General features: G+C 43.2%; 1 protein-coding gene across 18 annotated transcripts in view; it reads right to left on the bottom strand.

Moving 5' to 3' along the window:
- PTPRF (protein tyrosine phosphatase, receptor type F) overlaps positions 1-24,808 on the bottom strand; it is a 241,396-nt gene that overhangs the window by 181,630 nt on the left and 34,958 nt on the right. For 17 of the 18 annotated variants that reach the window (XM_027900375.1, XM_027900379.1, XM_027900376.1 and 14 more), the window contains exons 2-3: positions 10,659-10,804; positions 7,764-7,905 (exon numbers count right to left, since the gene is read on the bottom strand). In XM_027900375.1, coding sequence (XP_027756176.1) covers positions 7,764-7,905; positions 10,659-10,804 — 288 coding nt within the window. Of the gene's footprint in view, positions 1-7,763; positions 7,906-10,658; positions 10,805-24,417; positions 24,421-24,808 lie in introns of all 18 variants that reach the window. The other variant, XM_027900385.1, reaches the window with a different exon arrangement.

Below are 24,808 nucleotides of genomic sequence, written 5' to 3'. Positions count from 1 at the left end.
GCTTTGAGATTTACGACCTTTTTACGTTACACCTATGCTATTTTTGCTATTTCTTCCTCGATAATATCTAACACAAAGAGTTTATGGGGACACACATCTCCTCCTTGCAGCCTTCACTTCGTTGCTCTGACCTCCTGCTGTTTTTAGACTAACGCCCTTTTTTAGCCTCAGCCTGAGCCAAGGTTTCCACCCTGGTTTGCTGCCCACTGACACCCCCAAAATCCCAGTCCTGTCTAAGCTGTCTAGACATGGCTGTGGCCACGGGGGTCGTGGCACAGGGGAACGCCAGCCCTTCTGCAGTGACGTGAAAGGCAGCGCTGGTGGTTGCTGCCTCCCAGCTGGGACCGATGATCTGTTCCAGCAGAGTCAAAACAGATTAGTTTTAAACCACAGACAATTTAATCTAACCTGTCTGATTTCAAAGTGGAACAGAGGATGCAGAAGCCAGTCATCTGGCCATCCCTGGTCTCAGCTGGGACATGGCAACCCAAGGGGACACCTCCCCAGCCAGGCAGGGACCTGCCTGCACGAGCACATCCCTGCCAGAGAGTTAAACTCATCTGCTCGTGCCTCATTTACCTGCTGGAACAGGCTGAACGTTTTGACAGCAGAGCAGCCGCAGAACAGCCTGACACACTTTCCAAGACAATCTCCCAGGAAGGAAGCTGTGAGGTAACACAAGAGTGAGAAGCAACCTGTCTCTACACCCCGAGCCCAAGAAAAGAGAGAAAACAATGCCCAGGACTCAGTTATTAATTTTCAAAGCAGACAGAAGATATCAGTAGGTTGCCCCAAGGCTCTGAATGGACAGCCTCGTTTCTGAGTATCTTCATGAGGGATTTCAGAAATGGAGCAAACAGAATGGCGAGACAACTGCTCTTGGCAAAAAAATTCTTAGCTGAACGTGATTTCCAGCACCAAAGTCAGCACTCACAAACTGTTGAATAAACTTGGAATAAATCAACTGCGTGAGGCGAGGAGCTCTGAGAAGTCTTTTAACAGGCTATAACTGCACACTTAATACTACAAACTGCACACTTGGAACTTCAAGCTACTTGGCAATACGAAACCTGCGTTTGAGTTTTTGCAGATTTCTGTAGAATATGCTTCCTTCTTGTTTGTTTGACACCTAAAGCTCAATTGTTTCTGTCTGGGCAGTCCTTCCTATTGGGCATTGCATTATCACTGATAGTTTGCTGATAAGAACGTGACAACATCCCACCCCCGTTACAGATGTAATCTCACAGGACCTCATTTGAGAGGTAATATGCAGAAACAGCCATTTACTGTACAAGAAGAATGTGCTCCAGATTAAGAGGTCAGCAGCTTCTCAGACACAAGGTTTTATGGGAGGGCACAGCTCCAAAGGGTTCAGCTTGGCATTAACTGTGTGATATTTCATATAAAACTTTTCAAAGGTTGTATTTCTTGCTTCATAAACTTGTGGAATGAACCTGGATGTTAACCATAGTGCATGGCAGTCTGCTGAGGGAACTTGCTATCATGGATACATTACGTGGTTATGTGCCATTAGTTAATCATTTAAACAGAGATAAGAAATGGAAATTATGGCATTTGGGCCCGACACATTCTAAAGATCTGCTGACTCTCCTGTTTGAAGGAGAGACCAACAACAGTTTAAAACTTTTCCACCTGAGAAAATTACTTCTCTGTCTTAAACTCATAGCCAAGAAAATATTTCTTGTTATATATTATAAAAAAAAATAAGAGCAAGACTAATGCTCTTATTGAATCCAATCTTTGAAAGCAAATAAATATAATGAAGAGAATCAGGAATTTCACATCTGGATTAAGATGACAGGTGCTCTATGCTATGACGTTTCCCTAAGCAGTGAAGCAGGTGGAGAGTCACTGTGCTGGAGCTCTTGGCAGTGCAATAGTTACAGAGGTCCTGCCTCCTCCAGAAGGGATTCTGATTGCTTGAGAGGAGAGCTAAGAACAGCAGTAGGACCTCTGCAGTAGGACCACAGCAGCCTTTCTTCCCAGGAAGAGACCGAAGGAAATTGGAACACTTAATTAACACGGAAGATGCAGAGGAAAGACCTGTCCTCTCTTGACCAGAGACATGAGGAGAACAGCACCAATCCCAGGAGAAGCAGGGTATAGGGAGCCTTAATTAATTTACACAATCAGAAGGCGCACACGCAAATAGATTCAATTTCCATTCTATAATTGTTTCAGTTTAATAACACATCATTGCTAGAAATTATTCTTGGCAAAAAGATGCAAAAGCAACGAAGACAAACACGAGCCAAAGTACAGTGATCCAACTGATCCTTTTGTAACTAACCAAACATAAACAAGGATTAAACATGGCTAACTTCTGTTTACTATTCCAATGACAAAAATCACTTTTAGATGAATGTTTACAAAAAGGGCATATTGGTTCAGGCCTTCCGAGATCTAGCTCTCTGCAGAAATCATCTGTAACAGTCAAATGTTTACCATCTACAGCATTTCAAGCAGGGTAACCCCAGGAACTGGAATTCAACTGGCAGATGGTGAAAGAAATTAAGCTCATGACATGGTTCAGTAAACAGCAAATTACGATAAGGTAGAAGTGCTTCCCACCCTGGGACAGCTGCTGCACTCAGGAACTTTCTAGGTGTGCTGGTTTTGGCTGGGATAAACCTCACTTTCTTCACAGTAGCTTGTATGGGGCTGTGTTTTGGATCTGTGCTGAGCATGGTGTCGACAACACGGAGATGTTTCAGGATGAGCAGGGCTTGCACAGGCCTTTTCTGCCTCTCACATCACCCCACCAGCGAGTGGGCTGGGGGTGCACAACGAGTCACAGCCAGGACAGGTGACAAAAGGGACACCCCCTGCCATACAACACCAAGCTCAGCATGTAAATCCAGCGAAGGAGAAGGAAGGGGGGGCCACACTCATTCGGGGGGATGGCATTCATCTTCCACATAACCGTTACATGTGATGGGGGGTCCTGTTTTCCTGGAGGTGCTTGCCCATGGGAAGCGGTGAAGGAATTCCCTGCTTAGCTTTGCTCCCATGCATGGCTTTTGTTTCATCTGTCTCTCAATACACAAATTTTCTCACTTTCACCCTTCCAGTTTCTTTTCCCCACCCCACCAAGGGGCACCACACAAGCAGCTGTAGGGCTGGGCTGATGGCTGGGGTCAAACCAGGACAGTCCTTTTTGGTGCCCAACGTGGGACTCAAAAGGTTCGAGACAACGACAGATTTGACTGGAAATGTTGTAAATCGAATTTATATCTGTTATTGCAATTTAGCTATTAATTGACAGGCTCCTGTGCTTGCCATGGAGCTTGCTTGCCTTACTGTATATTAGTCTGGTGCTGATTAGAGGTTCCTTTTTGCTTTCATTGCTTGCTGCACTGGTTATCCTCTCACTCTGCCATGCCTGGGAACATTTGGTAACAGCCATGGTGATGAACCTGGGCTGGCAGATGGTCAGGGCATCACTGCTGTCCCTGTGCTGCTGCACTGGACAGGCTGTGTGATCTTGGAGGGGCTGTGGCCTTGGGGGTGAGTCCAGGCAGGGACAGGACACCCCAAAGTGTCTGTGGCCATGGACAAACCTGTGCCAGAGCAGGTACAGAGATGCTTCAGCATCTGTGGTCGTGGTTATGTCTGTGCCACAGAAGGCACACCCTGAAGGGGCTGTGGCCCGGGGTTACGTTCGTGTAACACTCCGAAACTTCCCCAACTTCCATCAGCACAAAGCCAACCAGCAGGATTTAACTCGCCAGGTTACCTTGAGAAACCCACTGTGCAAGCAACCCTTTCCTGGTTCCCCTGTCTGTCCTCTTTACCAGAAGCTGCTCTCCTGCGGAGCCTGGCAGCACTCTCCAGGCAGATAACTTACACACCACATGATTAGGAGTCTGGGATAGAGGCATAGGGGATTTGCATAGATCTAGAATGGAAATTGGAGACGGTATTTTCATTTTCATTTTCATTTAACCTACTTAAAAACAAAGGGAAACGAAACTGAATACATTCAGTGTCACTTGGATATGACTGTATGCTCTGGGTTACAGGGGAGTGATAAAAAAGACTGCTTGTAAAACATTAAAGGACCAGTTGCAATTAAACAACTACCCAATTCTTGAAATCAGAACCAAGTAGGAAAGCCCTGGCAGAAGGGACTGATACTTTGCATTTGAGCCTCCTTTCTTTCCCAATAAAATCGATATACTTCTCCCTGCCCTTGGAAGACTTTTTTTCCCCACTGCTTTTCCTTATCTTCCCGTTGGGTGCAGATTGCTGGAAACAAGAGACTTGAAGGCACACTGGGGTGCACAGGCAACCAGAGACAAACACTGTTACCATCATCTTTCCCAACACAGCTGCAGTGCTGAACATGGAAGGAGTCTTGTGGAAGGAGCCCACACAGACACTCCTGCAATCAGCCTGCTGCTACGCTCTTGCACGCTGGCATCCTTCCTACTCGCATTTCATATGTCCTCCTGATTTAAAAAGCTCTGTAATCCTCAACATTACCACTGAATAATATATTTATTAATTTGTTCGTGCCACTAACTGTCCCCAAGGCTTTTCTTGAGAATGTGTGTCAGCTTATTGATTCTAGCCCTCCCCGCCCTGCACTGCTTTCCTCCTCTGCCAGGCAGGAACATACTTCTGTGCTGCTTCAGGTCATAATTGGAAAAAAGATAGAAATGTTCAATATGACTCATACATAATTCAGCTTATCAGCTACCCAGGAGAAATGAGAAGAGGAGGTATATGCACGTCTATTTCTTCTACTATCAACAGGAGAAATAATTTCCAGTTATATTAAGTGTACGTTGTTTGGTCACAACAGAATCTGCGGTTAGGGGGGAAAAATGAGAGACAAGGAAGCAAAGAATGAAAGGGTAGGAGGGGACTGAACTGTTAAAAGAGATCCGCTTGTGTGAGAATTCCTGATTCCTCCAGGAGGCCGGACTCATGCTTCTCCCTTAATATTCAGAATGGGATAAGTTGGCAATTAGAAAGGATTATCTGCCTCTGATCTGTAAAACATCGCTGAAATCTAAATAAAATAAAGCTCCAGATTAGTTAGCCACAAAGACATCTGATAACAGCCTGCTAAACCCTGAGTGTGACTTCTGGATTGAATGTGAAGGCCTCTGTCCTCAAGAGCAAACTGTGAAGAAGCATTAAAACTCATTGTTATAAAGGATTTTTAATGTAAAAATCAATACATGCTGTGTATTTAGCAGCATGTAACCACGAGGACGTCTATGATAGAGCTTTGTCATGCACCAGGGACCACTGCATTAGTCAAATTCTTGAAAGGAAGTGCAGAACGTCTGTATCATTCAAACTGCCACCTGAGACCAATTACAGAAATTATTTTAACCCCAGAAGCAGAGGAAAAATCCAATCCTAGCTGACAGTCTTGAGAGTATCAAGGGTTCCACATGACATGCATCATTTTCAAATACCTCTACAAAATTCATGTTAGGAAAGTGATGGCATAACAGAGTTTGGGCACTTATCGCTGTTTTTTGGGAGCCATTGGGACTAAACATAACCACAACCAGGGCATCAAGTTAAAATATCCATTTTGCCAACACGTAAGCAAAGGAATATTAATAATAATAAAAAAAACCCCATATTCACAAAATGCAGAAGCAGCATAATCTATGGCAGAAGACACAGAGTAAGACAGTATGGCTGAAAAAATACAGACTTGCCCACAGAAAGCCTCAGAAAAGAGAAATATAAAGCATTTTTTTCTTAAAGACACATCGTAACAGAACTCATCTTCCTTGTCAGCTGAGCCAACACAAAAGGCACATGTAGCTCTTCATCCTCTCCACCAGGCTCACAACTCTATATGCATGAGCACATACAAACTGTTAGGCAGCAAATGTTTCTTAATTTTGCCCATTACAAGAGTGCCCAGCAAGGGGTCGATACTCTTCAGTTAAGAGTGGAAAACACAGCCCCTCAAGCCTGCAGATCGTTCTTGACCCTGTGGGATCATGTTCAACGAGCACCGCTCCCAATTAAAGGAATTTTCCCATCAGAAAAGCAGGCCCTGCGCCTGACTGCTGGTGACTTCTGCTCTCGTGGCTCCTTAAACTGTGTGCCCACACGCCTTTTCCCGTCTCTGGTGTTTCCTGACATTCCCTATTTTACGTGGTGGTCTGCAAGTTTTACCTCATCAGGAAATCAGCAGGAGCACCGCGGAGCTGAGAAATAGCGCTGCGCTCCTTTATGCAGCGCGTGTCTCTGTGGGCCTTTGAACATTTAACACAGAGCAAATAAATTATTAGCGTGTGTGTGCATGTGCATACATATCCAAGATACATAAAGGCAACTGCAACCAAAGGAAACGGGAATGTACTTGGAACAGTTGGGCATTCAAGTATCCAGTATCACAGAAATCCAGTTGCAAGACGCATTTAAATGCAGATCTGCACGTAAACTGCTGAAAGAGCTCCACAGAGCTTTCTGCACTCCCATACGCGACTGCAAAGGCAGGAGGTAACAAAAAGGACCTTGATTTTTGTCTCCCAACAATTTTCAAGTCTATAGCACCTGTTATCCTATTCTTGATAATACTATTACCGAAGAGCAAGCTGATCTTTAAGGTGCCCCATCCCCCCCCCAGAAACAAGATACAGAATCACATCAAGTATTGAATGATTTCTGTGATTCCCATCACCACGGTGCCTCAGCACATTACAGTTGTTTAATGTATTCTTTGTCACAGAGCAGAAAGGAAAATATGATTACCCCTATGCTACAAATGGGGATGGGAGAACAAGGAACAATAGGCAACTTGTCATGTGTGGCTGGCACACTCACCACTGGTATAACCAGTCCCCTCTGGTTCAAAATCCTAAAACAACAAACAGTCTAGAGGTTTTTCATTCCTTAGAAGTTTTTGCATCAATGCATGAACACCAAGCAATTTGCCTAAGCCTTTTCCTGCTTGTCTTAGCAAACGCGAGGGGTAAGAATCCCTTCAGCCAAATGCCCTGGATTTGTAACACCTCAATACATTTACAAAATTCTATACATAAACAAATGATAGAGCACACTGATGTGCTGGAAAAAAACCCTACATTTCCTTAGGAGCAGACAATAATTCTGATATTTAAATACAAAAATCAACTGATCACTAGCCCTTTCATATCTAATAAGCTGCCCTACCACAAAACATTTCATTTAGCAGAAACAACACAGCAAGCCAAATAAAACTTGCTCATATAGCAGACAAGGATGAAAATCTATTCTTTAAAAGGAGAGACAGAATTACAAGCTGAGAGTACACTGAAAAAAAAAAAAAAAACACCCCTCAGCTCAATTCCACATCAAATTCAAAACCTGAAGAGGATCTGAAAATCTATTCAAGAAATTTAGTCCAGAAGGTGCAGAAACATAGATTAAGTTTCTGATTGTCAAATACAATACTTAGATACTCTAAAAATGGGCATTCTATCAAAGCAAACTGATGAGAAAAGTACACAAATGTCTCTATAGATAGCCCTCCGAGTCAGAAATGACACACCTCAATCAGAGAACGAAAATACTTCAAAGAAAAGTTCACAATCTGCAATTCTTTCATCACTATCGCAAAAATGAGGTTCTTATCACTAGGAGAAGTTACAGCAAACGATGCAGGAAGAACACAGCTTTCCCAAACCGGGCTAGAATATCGCCACGCCATTTAAAAACACCACGTAGCTGCCAAAACCATGTCTCTCCTGGCACCTCAGGCACGCAAGGATTTTCCCCCTTACCTTCTAACACTGTTAATTTGGCACTCGTGTTTATCTCCCCGACGCTGTTGGTTGCTGTGCACTCGTAGATCGCTTCGTCTCGGTGAACACGCAGGGGCTGTATCCGCAGAACTGATCCCGATCCATCATCGAACTCAATAACCTTCGGAAATGAAAAGAAAGCACTTCTTAACCGGTACCTTCTGAAACAAGGATTTATCTTGTGGAAGTCAAAACAGCGCAGAGGTTGAAGAACCAAAACTGAACCAAACCAAGCCCTGCGAGCTCTAAAATGCCGTGCAATTAGTCAAGTGTTCCAAGCCCAGAAACACAAAAATTTCAGCGTCAAGAACATATTTGTCCTCTGAGGGGGCCAGAAACAAATGAAGACCCAGTGAGGTTCTTTATGGATCCATTAAGGTTGACAAATTATCAACCTGGTAATAAAGACGCGGATCTGGTGATTTAAAACATCTGAGCCATATTTGCACTAATGGTTTTGCTAATCACACCGATCACAATTTAGTGCCAACTTTCACCTTGATGGGAGAGCAGAATTGATAATACTCCCGTGGGACTGCCAGGAAAACAGGAACAAAACTTGAATAAAACCTGGAGTACCTACAGCGCGTGCTAACTCCAGCAGACAGTGAGGGGTTTTAATGTCCTTCAGCATCAGGTACTTTGCAACTCCGGCATAATCAACAGTGATGTAATTACACTTCCTTCCCCAGCATAGTAAATTAAGTCCTTAATAAATCATTTCCTTTCCATCCATCCCGCTAAGCTGTAACATGCATTACTCTGACTTATACACGGAATAAAGAGGTATTTTTTAGTTTGCAGTTGGATCACTGTATGTTATTCCTCAACAGCAAGGCTGTGAAGGCACAGCCTCGGGCCGTTGTCAATGCCAAACTCACCCCTCTCCTATTGCTAAGCACAGCAGAAGCTGGAAATGCCGATCTGCAGGTGGTAACAGTGTGAGGGAAAGGTACAACCTCTCCTCCTGTCCCTTGGGAACGGAGGGGAAGATGGAAGAACCCAAGCAACACCTCGTTCCAAACACGCAGGTCAGCCTAGGACCTGCATTGCCCCCACGGAAAACTTTTACCCTCTTTTCAAAAGCCTGTTTAGGAGTTCCTCCCACAGCATAAAGATCAAATGAATAAGAACAGGAAGGAGAAAAACAATGTGCACCATAACACTCTGCAGTGACAGGAGAAATAGGAAGAAATCAAAAGGTAACCAAGACCACCAAAAAAACCTGTTATTTCTCACACCAGAAGGAATAGTCCTTCTGCTTCAAATAACAGAAACAGCTTGCAGAAACCCCTAATATGGGGTCAAGTAAAGAAAGACAGATAAATATGAATATCTCCATATACATCTTAAGGAATTTTTTTTTTAAAACGCCCATTTTAAAATTAAATATGAAACCATGACAAAATGCTAAACCCTTACAAAGGACAGGGCTACTGCCAAATTTTAAAACAAGTCAAATTCAGCTACAGAGATTACTTCACTTCAGTGATAAGGACTAAAAAGCTAAGGACTAAAAAGCTAAGAGATGAAACAGCAGAAAAGCTCTTTTGCCCTTACTATCCTTTGAACAAACACTGTGTGATAGGAATGGAGCTACAACTACTAAGGACCAGACAGACATTAAGGCCAAAATGCTGTTCATTTGCTAATGATGGATACCTCTTCTGTGTCACAACTTAGCATGTGTACATTGGATTTGGGGGGAGGGGGAGTTTCATTTAAATTAAATTCCAATTTTCCCCCAATTAAGACTAGCTCAATGAAGTAAAATTAATAGCTCTCTAGCAAAACAAAGAAAGATATTATTGACTATCTCCTGAACCGATAAAAATGCCTCAATTATGTATCAAAACTGACGTGAACAAAGGTAGGAAATCGCTCGTATAAATGCATATAGCATGGCACAGCCCTCTGGACAGCCACAATAAGCACCAAATTCACTACAAAGGTTATAGCTACTTACAAATTAGAATGTTTAAATATTTACTATACAACAAAACTTAACCTTTACCAGGGAAAAATAACAATGTAAAACAAGATTAAAATTGATTACTTTAATCAAGGCTTTCTGCTCACATACGAAATCATGATTAAAACTGGTGACTTGAATCAATCCATTCTGGGCAGCAAAGTCATCTTGTGCTCCAGTCAGAAAAGCAAAAACATCAAAGACAGGGGATTAGAGGAAAGGCCACAGAATTGCAGAAGGGTCACACTTCCAAGGGCAGTTTTAGAGAAAAGAGCCCAACACCAAGAAAGGGAATCGGAGAAAAAGGTGGAGAAAGTCAGTGAAAACCTATTTGCTATTTAAAATAGGAACCAAATTGGACCCCTTTTCAAAGACATTTCTGATACCCGCTCTTCTCCCTTCCTTTCTCTCATGCTTTTAGTTCACAGGGAAGTCATTTCACCCTTCAGGATGACTTCACTGTTCCCCTTCCAAGCACATCTGTGGGAGGGATGGCAGTAGCCACTGCCTGGAAAGCCATCCACCAGCACTTTGGCATCCCACTTCTGAATTCCACTGGGAACAGCAGGTCAAAGAGGTGCCTTATAAATTTTCACAACGAAACCCAAAAATTACCGCTAGATCCAACTCTAATCTGCCATCCAATTCAGTCTCTCCTCTGAAGAAGGATGTCCTATGTGTGCGCTTCCAGCCTCGTGCTCAAAGGACACCACCTGCTCTACAGACTGCACTGCTGCAGGGAAGGAAACGTACCTGACTCTGAAGCTCTAGGATTCTGTATTCTAGTGACAAAGAGATACCCAGGCTGAAGTGATTGTTATGTAATTAAGAACCGCAAGGATTAGACTGATTACCGAAATTTTGGGTTCGGGCTTTTTTTTTTTTTTTTGTTTGGTAATTACCTCAAACCGCTGAGAACTGACTTTCTTCCCCTTCTTCATCCATGTGATACGAGGTTTGGGCTCTCCTGTTGCCTGACACACAAAAGAGGCCACTCCTCCAGAAATCCCAATCTGATCTTCAGGAGCTTTCATAAACGTTGGCTTGCCTGGAAAAATAACCAGATCACCCCCATGAGGACATAACATCAGATAAGCAAGGAATGTGTCATGTTAATCTAAATTGTAAGATAATTGGTGCTCCTACTACAAATCCAGGTTGAATGGCCTTGGCCACACAAATTCAGTGCAGACTGCGACGTGACAAGCAGAGTTTCTGCTTGAGTACCTTTTCTTCCTGCAATGAATAAAGTCCATCTGGCTTGCCTATAAATGAGGGCAATAGAAGTCTCCCCCCAGCCCCCCGGGCATTCATTCAGGTATATGACAATTTGGAGCCATTTTTACGGTTTATTTTTTTAATAAATGGATTTTGCAGGTTTATACCACGGTCACAGCACTGGAAATTACAGAACAGCTGACACACCAAACCTATCAAATGTACCATACCTTGGCATTAGTTTTACTGAAAGCTGTTATGACATTCATAAAAATTAACAGATACAGGTTTTTAAGTATGCAAATAACAACCTTTAGTCTCATTTTAAATGTGGACTGACAGAAATCCTACAGCCTAAGTATCTGGAAACCTGCAGAGCTGGCCTGTGCTTGCTAAGAAACTAATCACTAGAAGTGAAAGTCAGCAAAGAAACCAAAGTGACATTCAAACCCGAAAGACTCAGCAAAAATGGAGGGGAAAAAAAAAAAAGTATTATGTAACATTTTGATAATCAATAAAAAAAATTCATGAAAATACAGTTGTGTTCTTCTAGATTTACATGACAGGTTCAGATGGCTAAAACTAGGCATCCAGGCTGAATGGTTGTACTTGTCTTCTGCACTCGCTGTACGAGAAAATTCTGCACCCCGTGATCCAAGGACCTTTTTGAAATACTGCTTTGTCCAAGTGAGAAGCATTTGATGATCTCATGTCCCTGTGAAGAACTCAAAACGCTGAACTCCACAGAGGGAGTTAATGGGAGTCCACTCACAATGTCATTCCATGCACGGGTCAACCACTTCAAAGATCAACCTGACCCATAAACAGGTCAGAGACAGCTGCTGGCATGTGGAAAGGAGCATGAGTGAGAGAAGAAAGCTGCTCAACTCCAAGGCAACAAATCAACAACCTCAGCAGAGCTGTTGGGGGCCCCACGCCTTCACATTCTGGACACATCCACGAGCGTGTCCTTGAGGGGAGAGCGGGACGATACCTGTCAGCCCAGGCGCTTTAAACTCTTGACAAACTGAGGGCTGAGTTTCCCTGGTCTAGGAAGGATACCAATTCAGCAATCCCAAAAGAAGGCAGCCCTTAGACATGTTTTCCCAATGTATGAGAGATTTCGATGCAGTGGGTGCAGTTGGCAGTTACAGCTGAGCTTACTTATTGCTCCTTACTCCCCTTCCTGCCTCCAGAGACTGGCACCCAAACCCCTACAAAGAGCTGTAGGGTCACCAAAGCCTCTGTGGAACACATCTGGGCCCCTAACGTGGCAGAAAGATGCCTTTTTCCTCTTTTCCAGCAGGGCAGGGAGCGCAGTGGCTCAGGGAAGGATTAGGCAGAGCTTGGGAGCACTGGAAGATGGCACCTCTCCCTCAGCAGCTGTGGAGGAATACCCCAGATCTGGCCTCACCAGAGAAATTCCTCACACAAGTACTGAATTTTGCCATCCCTGGTGAAGGGAGTCCCGGGACTGCACTCAAAACCCAGAAAATGCCTTTTAAGACACGATGGCTGCTGTCTGAAGGCTTTGGCACATTGTCCTGACGTGGACAGCAGGCAATTATTAAGTGTGCTTGCTTAACTGATGCTGATTTCACATATTTACTCATCTATAATCATGTCTATTTCTACTTAGTTTGTATTTACATATATCCGTGTTTATTCATCCCTCATCTATTCCAGTGAAATGTTAATTTACCGTTCAGGCTGCTGGTGATGGCAGTGTGATTGACTGTTTAGTTATGCAGTGTGCTGAGCTGATGTCTTGTATTGCAGCTGATTTGGTTTTTTGATTTTCTGTTATTTACTCTGATCTTAAGTGTAATTTTTTTTCAAATGGCAAATGCAGCAGAATCCAAAAACTTTTGTCCTTGAAGAATACAATGCAATTAGACCTCTGCCTGTATATTTACTCCTCAGCTCGTACACTGAGGACTTACTTTGCTTTTGTACATTAAAAAAAAAAAAAAAAAAAAGAGGAAAAAATCAATACTATTAAAAACCAGAACAAAAGGAAACGGAATGTTCACCTGCAGTAAAACCTAAAAAACCTGCTGCCTTGAATTTACATTGTTGCAATGAATCTTTTTCCCCCTGCACATTTAATCGAGCAACACTGATTTCTGGAAACCACCTAAATCCTTCGAGACTGGTCACAGAAGCATACAAATATATATATATAAACCAAATTCTCAGTCTGGGAAAGGGCATTTCTACAAAGCCATTTTTAAACATTTGTATGCCCTGAAGTTTTGAAATGGAAGGGAAGTACTAATTAAGCAAACCTATAATCCTGAGTCCTGGCCCCAGGAGAGCAGAGTCGGGCATGGGCAGACATATCTTTATACTGACTGGTAACTCTTACAGCAAATCCCAAAACTTATCTCAGTAAGAGCTAACAGGAGTGCGACAGACCATCCACTAAACTCTTGGTGCCTGCAAAAAAATGAATGTTAAGTGGACTAGGCAACCTCCACATCTCCCCTCCAACCAACAACTCCATAGCTCTACTGCCCGGAGGAAGCTGCTTTGGGATATATCACTAGTTACCTCCAAGGGGCAACACCAAGGACAGGGTCAGGTCATGGTACAAGCTGTCTTTTTTAGCTTGTTTTTGGCGTTTGCAATCTTAGGGCAGCCCTAGAATAACAACCAGGAAAAATAAGGATGTACTGAAAATACAGAAGTTGTGTTGTCTTTTCTTTCTCCTTAAATTCAAAGTAACCAGAGTTTCCACAGAGGATTACGGGTGTACCAACTGTTTAATTCAACTGTTTGTTGCTCAAACATGCTACAAATAAATACAAGGAACTGAAGTGTCTTTTGCAGTGAAATCCTGTCTTGTCATCATTTCCCTGGTGACCTACGGACCAAAGCTGAGGATTTTCTGTCGAAAGTTGAAAAAAAAAAAAAAAAAAGAAAAAAAAAAAAGAGAGCAAAAAAAGAGTGATTGTAGTTCAAAGACAAATCTGTGAAATATCAGCTTGAGAGGGAACCTCCCGAGCAAGCCTTGGATGACAGCAGGGAGAGGTGCTGGATGGCTGGGTGCCCATCACACCCACCTTCCCTTACTCCACTGCACGGAGTAACAACTCCAGACTGGCATAGTTCCCACAAGTCCAAACTACTCCAGCCTTTCTCTCCCTAGCCTCTCTGCTCAGTGACAGATCCCTGGAGCACATTCAGTCCTCACGCTCTAAACTAATTCGTGCTCCTCACTTCACAACCAAGTTCCTACTCCACCAGGAGGGGAAGCCGCTCTCTCATCGTTTCTGTTCACTCAGAAGCTTCAGGCAGGAGAACGGGAGAACTTTCAACTCCTTGGGCTGGAATTTTCCCTGTCTGGTCTTTGCTCAAAACTAAATTATTCTAGAGAGCTTATGGGAACAACACAGTTCTGAGGAGAAAGACTGTTAAAAAATAGAGTATTTTCTTTTGACTGTAAGACACCGGCTTCATCTTATTTGGCTGGGGGCGGAAAAATAACAACTTGCTCAGACGTGCTCTCCATTGTGAAATTAGAAGGGAAAAAAAAAAAAATTCAGAAGAAAAGGACTTTCCTTTCACAGTTGGTAGCGTTGAAAAAGTCACTTGCCGAGCAAGCACAGATTCCCGGATAATCCTATAAAGTGAATCGCAAGTAGGGTCTCGTGGCGTGGAGGAGATGCCAGCAGAGATTTAGCCACACACGAGTCTACGCTGGAAAACAGTGGAGAACTCATGCGATGTCCTGAGCTGGGTGCATCACACTTTCAAAAGAAATTCTATTTTAAAAGGTCTGTGAGAACCTTCCAGTGGGGAAGCACTAACAGTGATGGTTGTTGCCTGCCCTCCCCAAGAAAAGCAAGCATGAGGGGTTTGGGGGGGGAACCTGAAGCCCTCAAAGACAGAACCTTGGGCCTCCTGGAGAGCCCCTGACAGCGTTTCTGCCAGGCAGCTCAGAGTGAGGGCACAGCCAGCCATGAAGATGCCTCTCCCACCTGTATTTGATATACAAAATCACTGTTGCTCTCTGCTATTCCGGACAGTTTGCTTACAAAACCACTCTTACAAATCAGAAATCCATCTCAGCGCCCGTTTTAAAATCTGCCCCTACCAAACATCTACAGCAGAACAGTAACGCTGCAGTTCTCTTTTTCAGGTTTTCCTTTCTTTACCAGAGCAGTTTCAAAGTCACTTGATCACATGTGTTGTTTTTAGGCTGTGCAGCTTTCTCACTGGGTGAACCCAGTGGACTTTCCCGGGGAGAAAAGTATCATTTGCCAGTTTTCTGTCAAGGCTGAGCACAGACCTGTAGCCTCTCCCTAACTTGGCAAGGTGCCTTTTATGTGAACCATGGCCTCTGAGAAGTAACATATGATCTGCATTACCTGACTTCATCAGCCAGATCTTTCAAAAATGATGCTGGGTCCAGGATACTTAGCACAGATCCTTGCACTCTGCTACATGTTAAACACACACCAGTCACATAAAAGAAATTCCCTTGTAATTTTGTAAGAGCCAAAAGTTTCAAATGGCTGAAACGTAATATAAGCCAACATAATATGTATAAATATACCTCATATACCCAAACATTAACTTGTTTTATTTCAAAGACCCATCATTTTTCTTAAAATAAATGGGAAAATTAAATTGAATCTTGATGCTTTTTCAGTATTTAGCACCCACATCAAATATTCCTCATCCAAAAGTTTTAATTCAAGAACTGGCACCATACTGCACCTCCTGTTCTTGTGGATGCTATTTTTCCAAAGGGTTGCACACAGGTTTGAGAAAAATGAAGTATTAAACACGTCTGCAATTAAGTGTTCTATGAACACTCACCTGCTGTGAGAGATTTTAAAGAAAATTATCTTTGTCCTCATGCTACAAGTCCTCACTACTCTAAATAGAAGGGTAGCCAAAAATAAGACCAGCGTTGCAGGAGAGGGGAGCTTGTATTTTTATCCAAAAGCTTTTATAACTTGAGCTAAATTAAGATTGAAAGCAGTCTCTTTTGTGAAGAAAAAAATTACAGCTGCGATATAAGATGAACTAGATAAGCACTTACAATAGGCATAAATGGGTAACCTTATTTAGGTGCCTGGGCTAAACGAATTAGAAAAAACTACTGACACAAGCACGACCAGATCACGGTGAAAACAGATTTTGAGCCTGGAATTTGTGAAATTCAGGTTTAAAATCCCTGCCTTTAACCTTCCCTGTCACATATGCAAAGGCACAACCGCGCCTCACCTTCCACCGTAAAACTCACCTGCTGTTCTCGCCTGGCTGCTGTCAGGACAAACACACAAAACGCGATGATGTGGCTCAGTTATAGCGCTGGGAAGAAGCCAACAATGACACAGACTTTCTCATGTTCACAGCTCACTTTGAAGTGGAAATAAAGTGGTCTAGAAGACAGAGGTGGCCCGTGCTTTTATAGACAGCAAGGGTATTTCTCTGTCTCCGTTTCCTTTATGATCTTGGATGATTGATATCTGTGCATGGATGGATGTCTGCTGGAAAGATACTCTGGTGAAAGCTGATCTATGATTCTTCTCCTAAGCATCTGCTGCAGGGCAGGGGGCAAGCCAGTGGGCTCTCCAGCTATCCTTATGTTTCGTATCCTTGTGCTTTCCTTTCAATACACCCACCATTGTTTGAATGCAGTTCCTGTCCCTCTGTGATGACCATGAATACTGTCTGGCAAAACACAATTTTTCAGACTTGCACTTTTTATTCTTGGATAATTTACACAGGGGAAGTGCCTGTTTGAGCCTTGTAATAACATTTCTTTAGCAACAGCTTACTAAAGCATCTGTGGGTCTTGGTGAGCACACAATGCTAATTCATTCCTTATTTCTCCTCTTTTGGTTTTATTTCACTAAGATGACAGCACTTGGTGTATGAAATTTTGGTCCTTTATTGCTTAGTGCAAGGTACTTATTAAATAAATGCAAATGTATATAGTGGGGTGTTGCATGCTCAGATACATGCACAATTTTCATTTTATCCAGGGAATGGATCATAACCCTTTCTCACATCCACTTTAAATCACTTAGCTGGATCCCAGTCGCAGAAAATGGCATTCTGAATTCAACATATTCCTCAGATCACTCTGAGTTACAGGTTACCTAATGTCACCTGCATATGCTCCTCTTTTGTTTTATCATTTTATTAAGTTTTAATGCTTAAGAGATTCCCAACAGCTAGGACAAATGATTCTGCTATTTCAATCCAATTTCAGAGGTTGAGTTTTCCAGCTTCAAGTGTGGGTGTCCACGGTAATAAAATCCACAAACATTATCTCAGAGCAAGCTGCATTTCCCCTCACCTTCACATCCTGACTTCCACAAAGTTACTCACAGATAACTTTTGAGTTTGCACAAAATGAAATCAAATAAAGTCAATGATTAATACCCAAAACCCCAAGAAGCAGGCATTTTAACGTGTTCAATGACCTCTGTAACGTTCAACAGCACAATTACATTACAAAAATAACAAAACAATTCATCCAGCAGAGGCTGTGCTTTCCCCTAAACACTAGCAGGAAATGCTGTGAACTAAGATTCGAGGCACTCATTTCAGCATGCAAGACCCACTGTGCTTTGTTTATCTGTAGTAAGCGTAGCTGAGGAGAATGCAAGGGTACATGTCGGGTCAAACGTGTAATTTTATCAGTACTTGTAACGGCTCAAGCTCAGAAACTCTTACCATCTTCAACTCCTGCTTCTCCAGAGTCTTGGCAAACGGGTGCTCCTTACCATTTCTACGGGATCTTTCCTTACCACAAGCCCAGCCTAAAGGCAGTGCCTTCCACAGGGCTAAGGTGTCTCTGCAGACACACAGAGGGAACCTTCCCACCCAGACTGGCATTTTCCAGCCACCTTTTTGCCTTTTGCCAATACAGGACTTACACTTGTTAATAATTGAAGTAAAAATTGAATATTTTTAGTTTTCTTCTTGAAGAAAGGTATTAAAACCCCGTGTGTTTTGTGTACTTCTAGTTCACGTCTGGACAGCTGTACTTAAACCAATCCCTCACCAGTAAAAACTGGGCATCCACTGTTAAATAACTGATGTTTGGATAAACCTGCTTATCCCACAGCAATGCGGGTTAAAAGCCATTTACTCACTCAAGTGTTAAGGCCATGATTACTGGATATTAATAAGCTACAGCAACAGCCTGTCATCATAGTATTGCACTTGAGTAAATTTCTAATTCTGTCTCCTTATGAATCATGGAAATCGCTGACAGAATTTAAACACCTAAAATTAACTGACATGATACTGAGGCAGAATTGTCTCAAGGCAGCCGTCACACGAGGATGCTGTGCAAGTCACTCAGCAGGGCTGAACGTTCTGGGTGCCGATTTATTTGTGGAGTTTTTATGCAGAACAACTTAAACCTGAACGCAGCGGGGAGGTGGTTTCTCCTCATATCACATCTGCAGGGGGCCTACAGATTTTGCACGCAGGGTGGCAAATTTTCTCCGTTATTTTTCCAGCCTGTTGTAATTGCAATGTCTTTCTCAGAGTGCCTGGCTGGCTATCAGTGCGAGCTGCTTTACATCTTAGCAAGAAAATCCCTAACTCTGGCTAATCCCTCTGCTGTGACTGAGTCTCGTCCATGGGGTTTTTTAAGTTTTGTGTGTGTCAGGGAAGGGGGGGGGGGGGGAAATAAATCAATCCCTCTACCATGACACCATTTTTTTTGCTTCCAATAACTCAAATAACATGTAACTAGAAAAAGAAAAATATTCCAAGAAGCATAAAGCAGTCCTGCATACAACTGAAGAATACTGATTAAAAACAAAGCAGAAGACTAGCCCAGTAAAACATCCTTCTAGAACCTGAGGTCATCTTCATTTCCCATCCTCTGCTTTTACGTTTCCCTAGAGGGCTGGCAGCTTGTGTGTGCAGCCTGTTACGTATTTTGGGGAAAAGCCAGAGCCCTATATATGGGTTCAGCTTTCAATTCCCAGCATTTGTAGTAAGCATTACACAGAGTAGAAAAACAAAGGAGAGCAGAGAAGAGCTGCTCTAACTGCAGAGCTTCCAGCAGCCTCACAGAATGGTTTTCTGCCTTAATTTAAAATTGAAACCTGAAGTCAAATTTCCACCTGGTAATAGCTTAAAGGCACTTCCAATTAACTTGGTAATACACATTTTCTGAGTTAATAAATTTTTCGGCCTCTGTGTTTAATACAATTAAGCATTTGGGCCTTTGGCCTTAGACCTTATTTAGCTTGAGAAAGAATTGCAGGGAGACTGTCTCCAATTATCACCATTTACACAACATTCACTTAAGGGCTTTCAAATGCATAGGTATAGAACGTTCACTTAATCATACACAGAATTCAGTACCTGAATTAAGGCCGCCTTCTCTCTTGCACACAATATGTGTAAGGGGCAAGAGAATAAAAACCCCATCTACTGGGCTCTGAAATCAGTCATCCCCACGCCGCCTGGAGCAGCACCGAACAGCTGCGCCAGCTCCGAGCAACTTACTTTTCCTTCCAAATCTGCGTTTTTTGTTATTTGCAAATTTCTTCAAAACTTCAAAGTTAATAAAGCGTATTGCACAGTGTAAAGAACCAGCTAAGATATGCAGGGCCAGGAAACAAAAGAGAGAACTGAAATCTTGTGCTTGAAAAAACATGAAAATTAATTTTGCCAGCATGCCTACCACATTAAACACCAAATTTTTTTTACACAAAAGGATTAAAAGGTTTTAATCCCTCTTCGCAAGCAGCTAGGTCTTGATTCAGCAGTTCAAAAGGCTTTGCCAAGTTCAGGTTTTTCCTCTGCTTTTAAGAATTGAAAGCAAGTGTAAACCTTATTTTGTAAACAGAGTGCATAATACAATGATTTTAACAGAACTGGGAGCCAGAGAGTAAGTGACCTCTTCAGGATATTTGTTACTGGAGCAAAGGCATCCCAGGCTCTCAGGAGGGGACCTGCATTTCATTTTAATGCCACTGTATGTTGCTCTGTCCTCCTCCTAGTAATGAACCAAATTTCTGCCTCATCTACCTGGTCAAGAGGAAGACTTTCTGCTTAATGATAGCGAGTGCAGGCTGGCACTTCTGTAACACCAGTGATTTTTTATTTTTTTTTTTCCTATTTGTGTCAACTGTTTTATCATGCAACAGCTGTAGTACAGTCTGCAGAAAAACAAGAATTATAATTTCCACACTGAAATGTTTACCAGAGCAGTGAGCTGGGCACCCAAGCAAAATACTCTCGACCTTGGGAGGGGAGGGTGGGGGAAATTAGTTAATCATTTTGACTCAGTCTTTCTTGACATTGCCAAAACTGCTGAGCAACCCCGACCCTCCACATCAGAAAGACAAGAACCACACGCTGACCGAGGTGCAATCAGTGGAGGAGCCGGGGGAACTCCAGGAGCCGCTGTCTCCTGCCCATGAGTCACCCCCGAGTTCTCCCAAAATGGCTCTGAACGTACATGGAAAACACCTGACTCCGTACAACCGTGATGGATCTCCAAACCCCGCGGTAAAGACAACAAGTGACACGAGATTTAAGAGTTTTACAGACATCCCAACCCAGCCCTGCCAGGAGGGGCCCCGTCCCCTCCTCAACCACCCAGGGCTTGCTGGTTCAGAAAGGGCTAACTTCTAGAAAAGCACCAAAATTAATCTCCTTCGTGGTTTTGCTGCATTCTTGATTTAATTTTTCTAGTATCCATTCCTTGCTGTGTTATGAATTTAGCTGATAAATGAAAAGCTCTTTTCACTTTAATAACTTTTCTCTGTGTAGACAATTGGGTCAGCCTCTGTTTCTACACTGAAGTCCTTAAATCTCCAGCTACCAGGCATTGTTCCAGATTTTTTTTTTTTTTTTTGGTCTTTTACTTGCACCAAACTATCACTTGATTTCACCCAATTATACACAGAGTTGCAAGAGATGCAGAAAGCCAAGGTCCACATGGAGAAGTCACCATTTGCCATGCTGTGGAAAGTTGCTCTGGCCACCAGGTTTATCCTGAAGCCCAGCAGATAACGTACTTGGACCACAAGGTGCTGAGTTTGAATTTCCAGAGCTGGGCTGGGATGAGTGTACAGGCTGGAGCATGTGCTGAAGAGGAAAGGATGCACACAGGACCTGTGGGACTGGGGAACCCAGCACCACAGTTACACCACAGGCTGCTCAACAGTGTGTGGCTTTGAAGGGACTGATCTGTCTAAAGGAGAAAAACCTTCTGTATCTTGAATTATCTCTTTTCCAGCACCTCTGACAGTATCTGTGTCTCTGGGAAAAGGGAAAACCAGTTAACATCACCGCTGCAGTAGGTATCTTGGCAAGGCAGCACGGACATTCCATCAAGGAGGTGGTATTTGAGACAGTGTACTTTATCCTCACAAAGCTGTAACGCTGTCTGCTACCCAGAAAAAAGTCTTCCCTAGTTAAAAACACCAAAAGTATAAACCACACTGGTTTAGGAGTGCATGTTCCCTGCCCACCACGAATTCCTGCTGCAGGCCACAGACCTTACTGTGACATCAACTCCTACCAGTACACCTGGTGGGACATTAGCTGACCAAAATCCAGGGAACTGGTGGCAGGAAATTACATCATATGACTAAATCCAAAGAAACTGTTGCCCCTAGCATGGGCTTTCAGGCCAGGTACCCTTCAGAATAAGACCTTGCTGCTCAGAGCCATGAGCCACTTTGGCTGGTATAGTGCCTGAAGAGTAATGTTTACTAAGCAGGAGCTCACTGCAAAGACTGGGAATGTCTGTGAACAACAAAAAGCATCCAGTAGCTCCTATGATTTTTTTTGTTTGTATTCTCTCATGTGTCATATAACTCATCTTTTTATTTTCAGCCATGATCTACTCACAGATAATCCTGCACTGTCCCTCAACCCAGACCTACAGCATCTTCTTCCATGTTTCTCCTCATGTCAGCAGCAACTCCCAGTTTTGTGCAAGATTCACGTGATCACAGCTGGTGGCCAAGCATTTTGAGCAGCTGACTCCTTGCCACACTTTCACCAGTGTAAGTCCACAGGGAAGAACCCAGAACTGGCAACACCAGCTCTCACACTGACTTTTTGCAGCCTGGGAAGATGTTCATCCCCAAACCTGAGACTCAAAAATACATGGAAGGTTGCACCTGCCACAAGAGCAGAAAACAAGCATGCTGCTTATAGAGATGATGCTTACAGAGATGCAAATAGACACGCCACTATTTGTCTGCACCACTTACGTTCGTCATCACTGCCAGACAAAATTATCCCATACTACAAGTTTAAGGGATGCAAACACAGATGTCAAACTTGCAAGGTTCAGCTTGCTTTTAAGCCCTTTGTGGAGATTACAAAGGAAATACTTAGAAAAAAACCTTGTCTTGAAGAGTGCTGTGTCCAAGTCTCCCTCACCCATTCCCTGATTTGTTGACTGGGTCCCAGGGTTCCTGGCTTGACACTCAATTTGCTGAACTAAAGTCCAAGCCAGCAAAGCAGATGACAAGCTACCTCAGAGCAAGTTAACTGCACCTCTCAGGTTCCACATGCATGAGAAAGAAGGCACGGTTTCCAGCCTGGGGATATGACATCCCAGTGTATTTTGTGAAGGACACACACCAGGGTGAAACACAGATCTGTGTGTGAATCTGAGGCTTGAAAGAACATCAGCCTTCCTTACCTACTGCAGGTCAGCACATTGCTAAACTGTAATGCAGCCCAGAAAGAACAGGATGAAACAAAAGAGCCAGTCCAATTATGCCTGCCTCACGTGAATGCTATCAGTTGCTCAGGTCTATTAACAGTGAGGGTAGCACACCTGTATATAGGCAAATGGATCTTGCTTGAGAATTACCCATGCAGATATAATCACCTGCCTATCACCAACCTTTGGCTTTCATGTTGTGTTTTTAAGGACCGACTGGAAGGCAGGTGCCTGCCAACTCCGCTTGCGTTTCTCCAAGAATAAACGTTTATCAAAGGGGGGGGGGGGTTTCCCATTTGCTGAGCTGGAATTAGTTACACCAACAGGGTATCAAACCTGCCTGTCACCGTTATCAAAGAGGAATGTGAAGTACAAAAACCAAGCAGCAGCAGCTGAGCACTGAAGCTCGGCAGAGCGAGCATGGCATGGGACAGCCAAAATGTACGGGCACAGAGGGCTGGAAGGGGCTCTCTGAAGCAGAGTCCTGTCCCACAGCCTCACCAGGGCTGCACTGCACAGCCCTTTCTGTAAAGGGGTCGTGCAACAGTTTAAAACAGGTCTGAGTTTCAGCCACGCTTCTCGCTGGAGAAACGTCCCAAAGTTATGGTCGCGGAAACAACTGTTGGAAAACAGACTGTGGTTTTTAAAAGTCATTTGTTGTCACTTATACCCACTTGTTTGCGTGCTAAACATGATCCTTTAGCTGAAAAAGGTTCCATTCCATCTCTGTGCCTTTTCTCTCTTTCCCCCAAAATGTACCTCAGATCCATTTTTATCCTCTTCTTAATAACAGTAAAATGTTTTTGTGTCTTACATAACCCCTGTAACGCTCCACAGACTAAAGATTTCATCTTAAAACCAAACAAAAAAAGAGAAGTGATACTGTGTGTTGATTCCTGCAGAATTCTTTGAATTTGCTTCATACCATCTGCTAGTACAATCCATAATACTTTACCACCATCACCCTACTGAAAACCAAGAAAAAGCAGGCATTTGGGTTTGGGGCAGCTTGAGATTATCATTCATCCTCTTACCAGCACCATATTTTTCTCATCCCCTCTCCTTCTATTTTTTAAGTTACGCAGCTGAGTGTGGCTTTTGTTAATTCTCCTACATAATTCAAACTGAACCAAGAAACTGCTCACTTTTAGTTTAATTTACAAGATCACATCTACAATGCCCTCATGATATGCCATTTCCAAGTTTCAAGAAAACTTGCAGATCTGCTGATCACATGCAGGAAGTGTTTGTTAACAAGGCTGCTTAGAAACCCACCCTCGCACTTTCCTATGCAAGTGCATGTCCAGATCTCCACTCTAACCATGGTTATGGAATGAAAAAGAAGTTTATTTATGACTCCCCAGCAGCCTCAAAGGCGCATTTACTGTGCAAATTCAGAACTGTGCTGTCGAGTCATACGAAACATGCAATTCAGCTGTTGTTAATAATATAATCTCAGGTAATTAAATGTGAGATAAAAGTAGAGAAGCAGATGAACTGTAATCTGGGAGAACAAGCCCACCAGCACAAGAGCAGCTGCCCACATTCCCCGTGCCCACACCATAAAACCGAGGCTGACAACACGATTTGCCAAGTGCTGAAATCACCCAACAGCACCAGTCACAATCTGAGGTGCACATTTCCCTCAGCCAAGCATTTTGCCGCTCTTACCGGTGATAAAGCTGGCATATGAATTAAAGGTTTGAGAAGGGATGATGACAGGAGGGAAATTAATCACACATTAATTTAAAACTTCCGACTGTCTCGGCATTGTGAAGCCATCACGCTGCCACGTCCCAGAGAGGAGTGACACACCAGTCCACCCCCCCAAGGAAAGACAGCCTCCTATTCCAGGTGTCTTAAAGGCTTTTAAGTGGTTTTGGTTTTTGTTTTTGTTTTTTTTTCATTTGAGTTGCACCAAATCACTTTTGGAGGCCAGTGTTTTAAATTCGAAGCATCAGAAAACCCCATTCAAAGCATTATAAATTCAACAGCGACACTGCAGCAGACAGGGACTTATCTTTCAGACTGCTGGGATCGTTATTAACATTACCAGCCACTTTTGTTTTGCTAATTTGGCGCTTCACCTGTGAGCAACCGAACTCCACGAAATAAATTACACAGAGCAATATTAGTGCTGTTCTTGCTGTA

Source organism: Empidonax traillii, unplaced genomic scaffold (assembly GCF_003031625.1).
Source record: "Empidonax traillii isolate 1590-97213 ecotype Southwest subspecies unplaced genomic scaffold, ASM303162v1 scaffold720:size321207, whole genome shotgun sequence".
NCBI lineage: Eukaryota > Metazoa > Chordata > Aves > Passeriformes > Tyrannidae > Empidonax > Empidonax traillii.
Note: the sequence above shows the minus strand (reverse complement) of the source record. Positions and strands in the feature narration are given on the sequence as shown.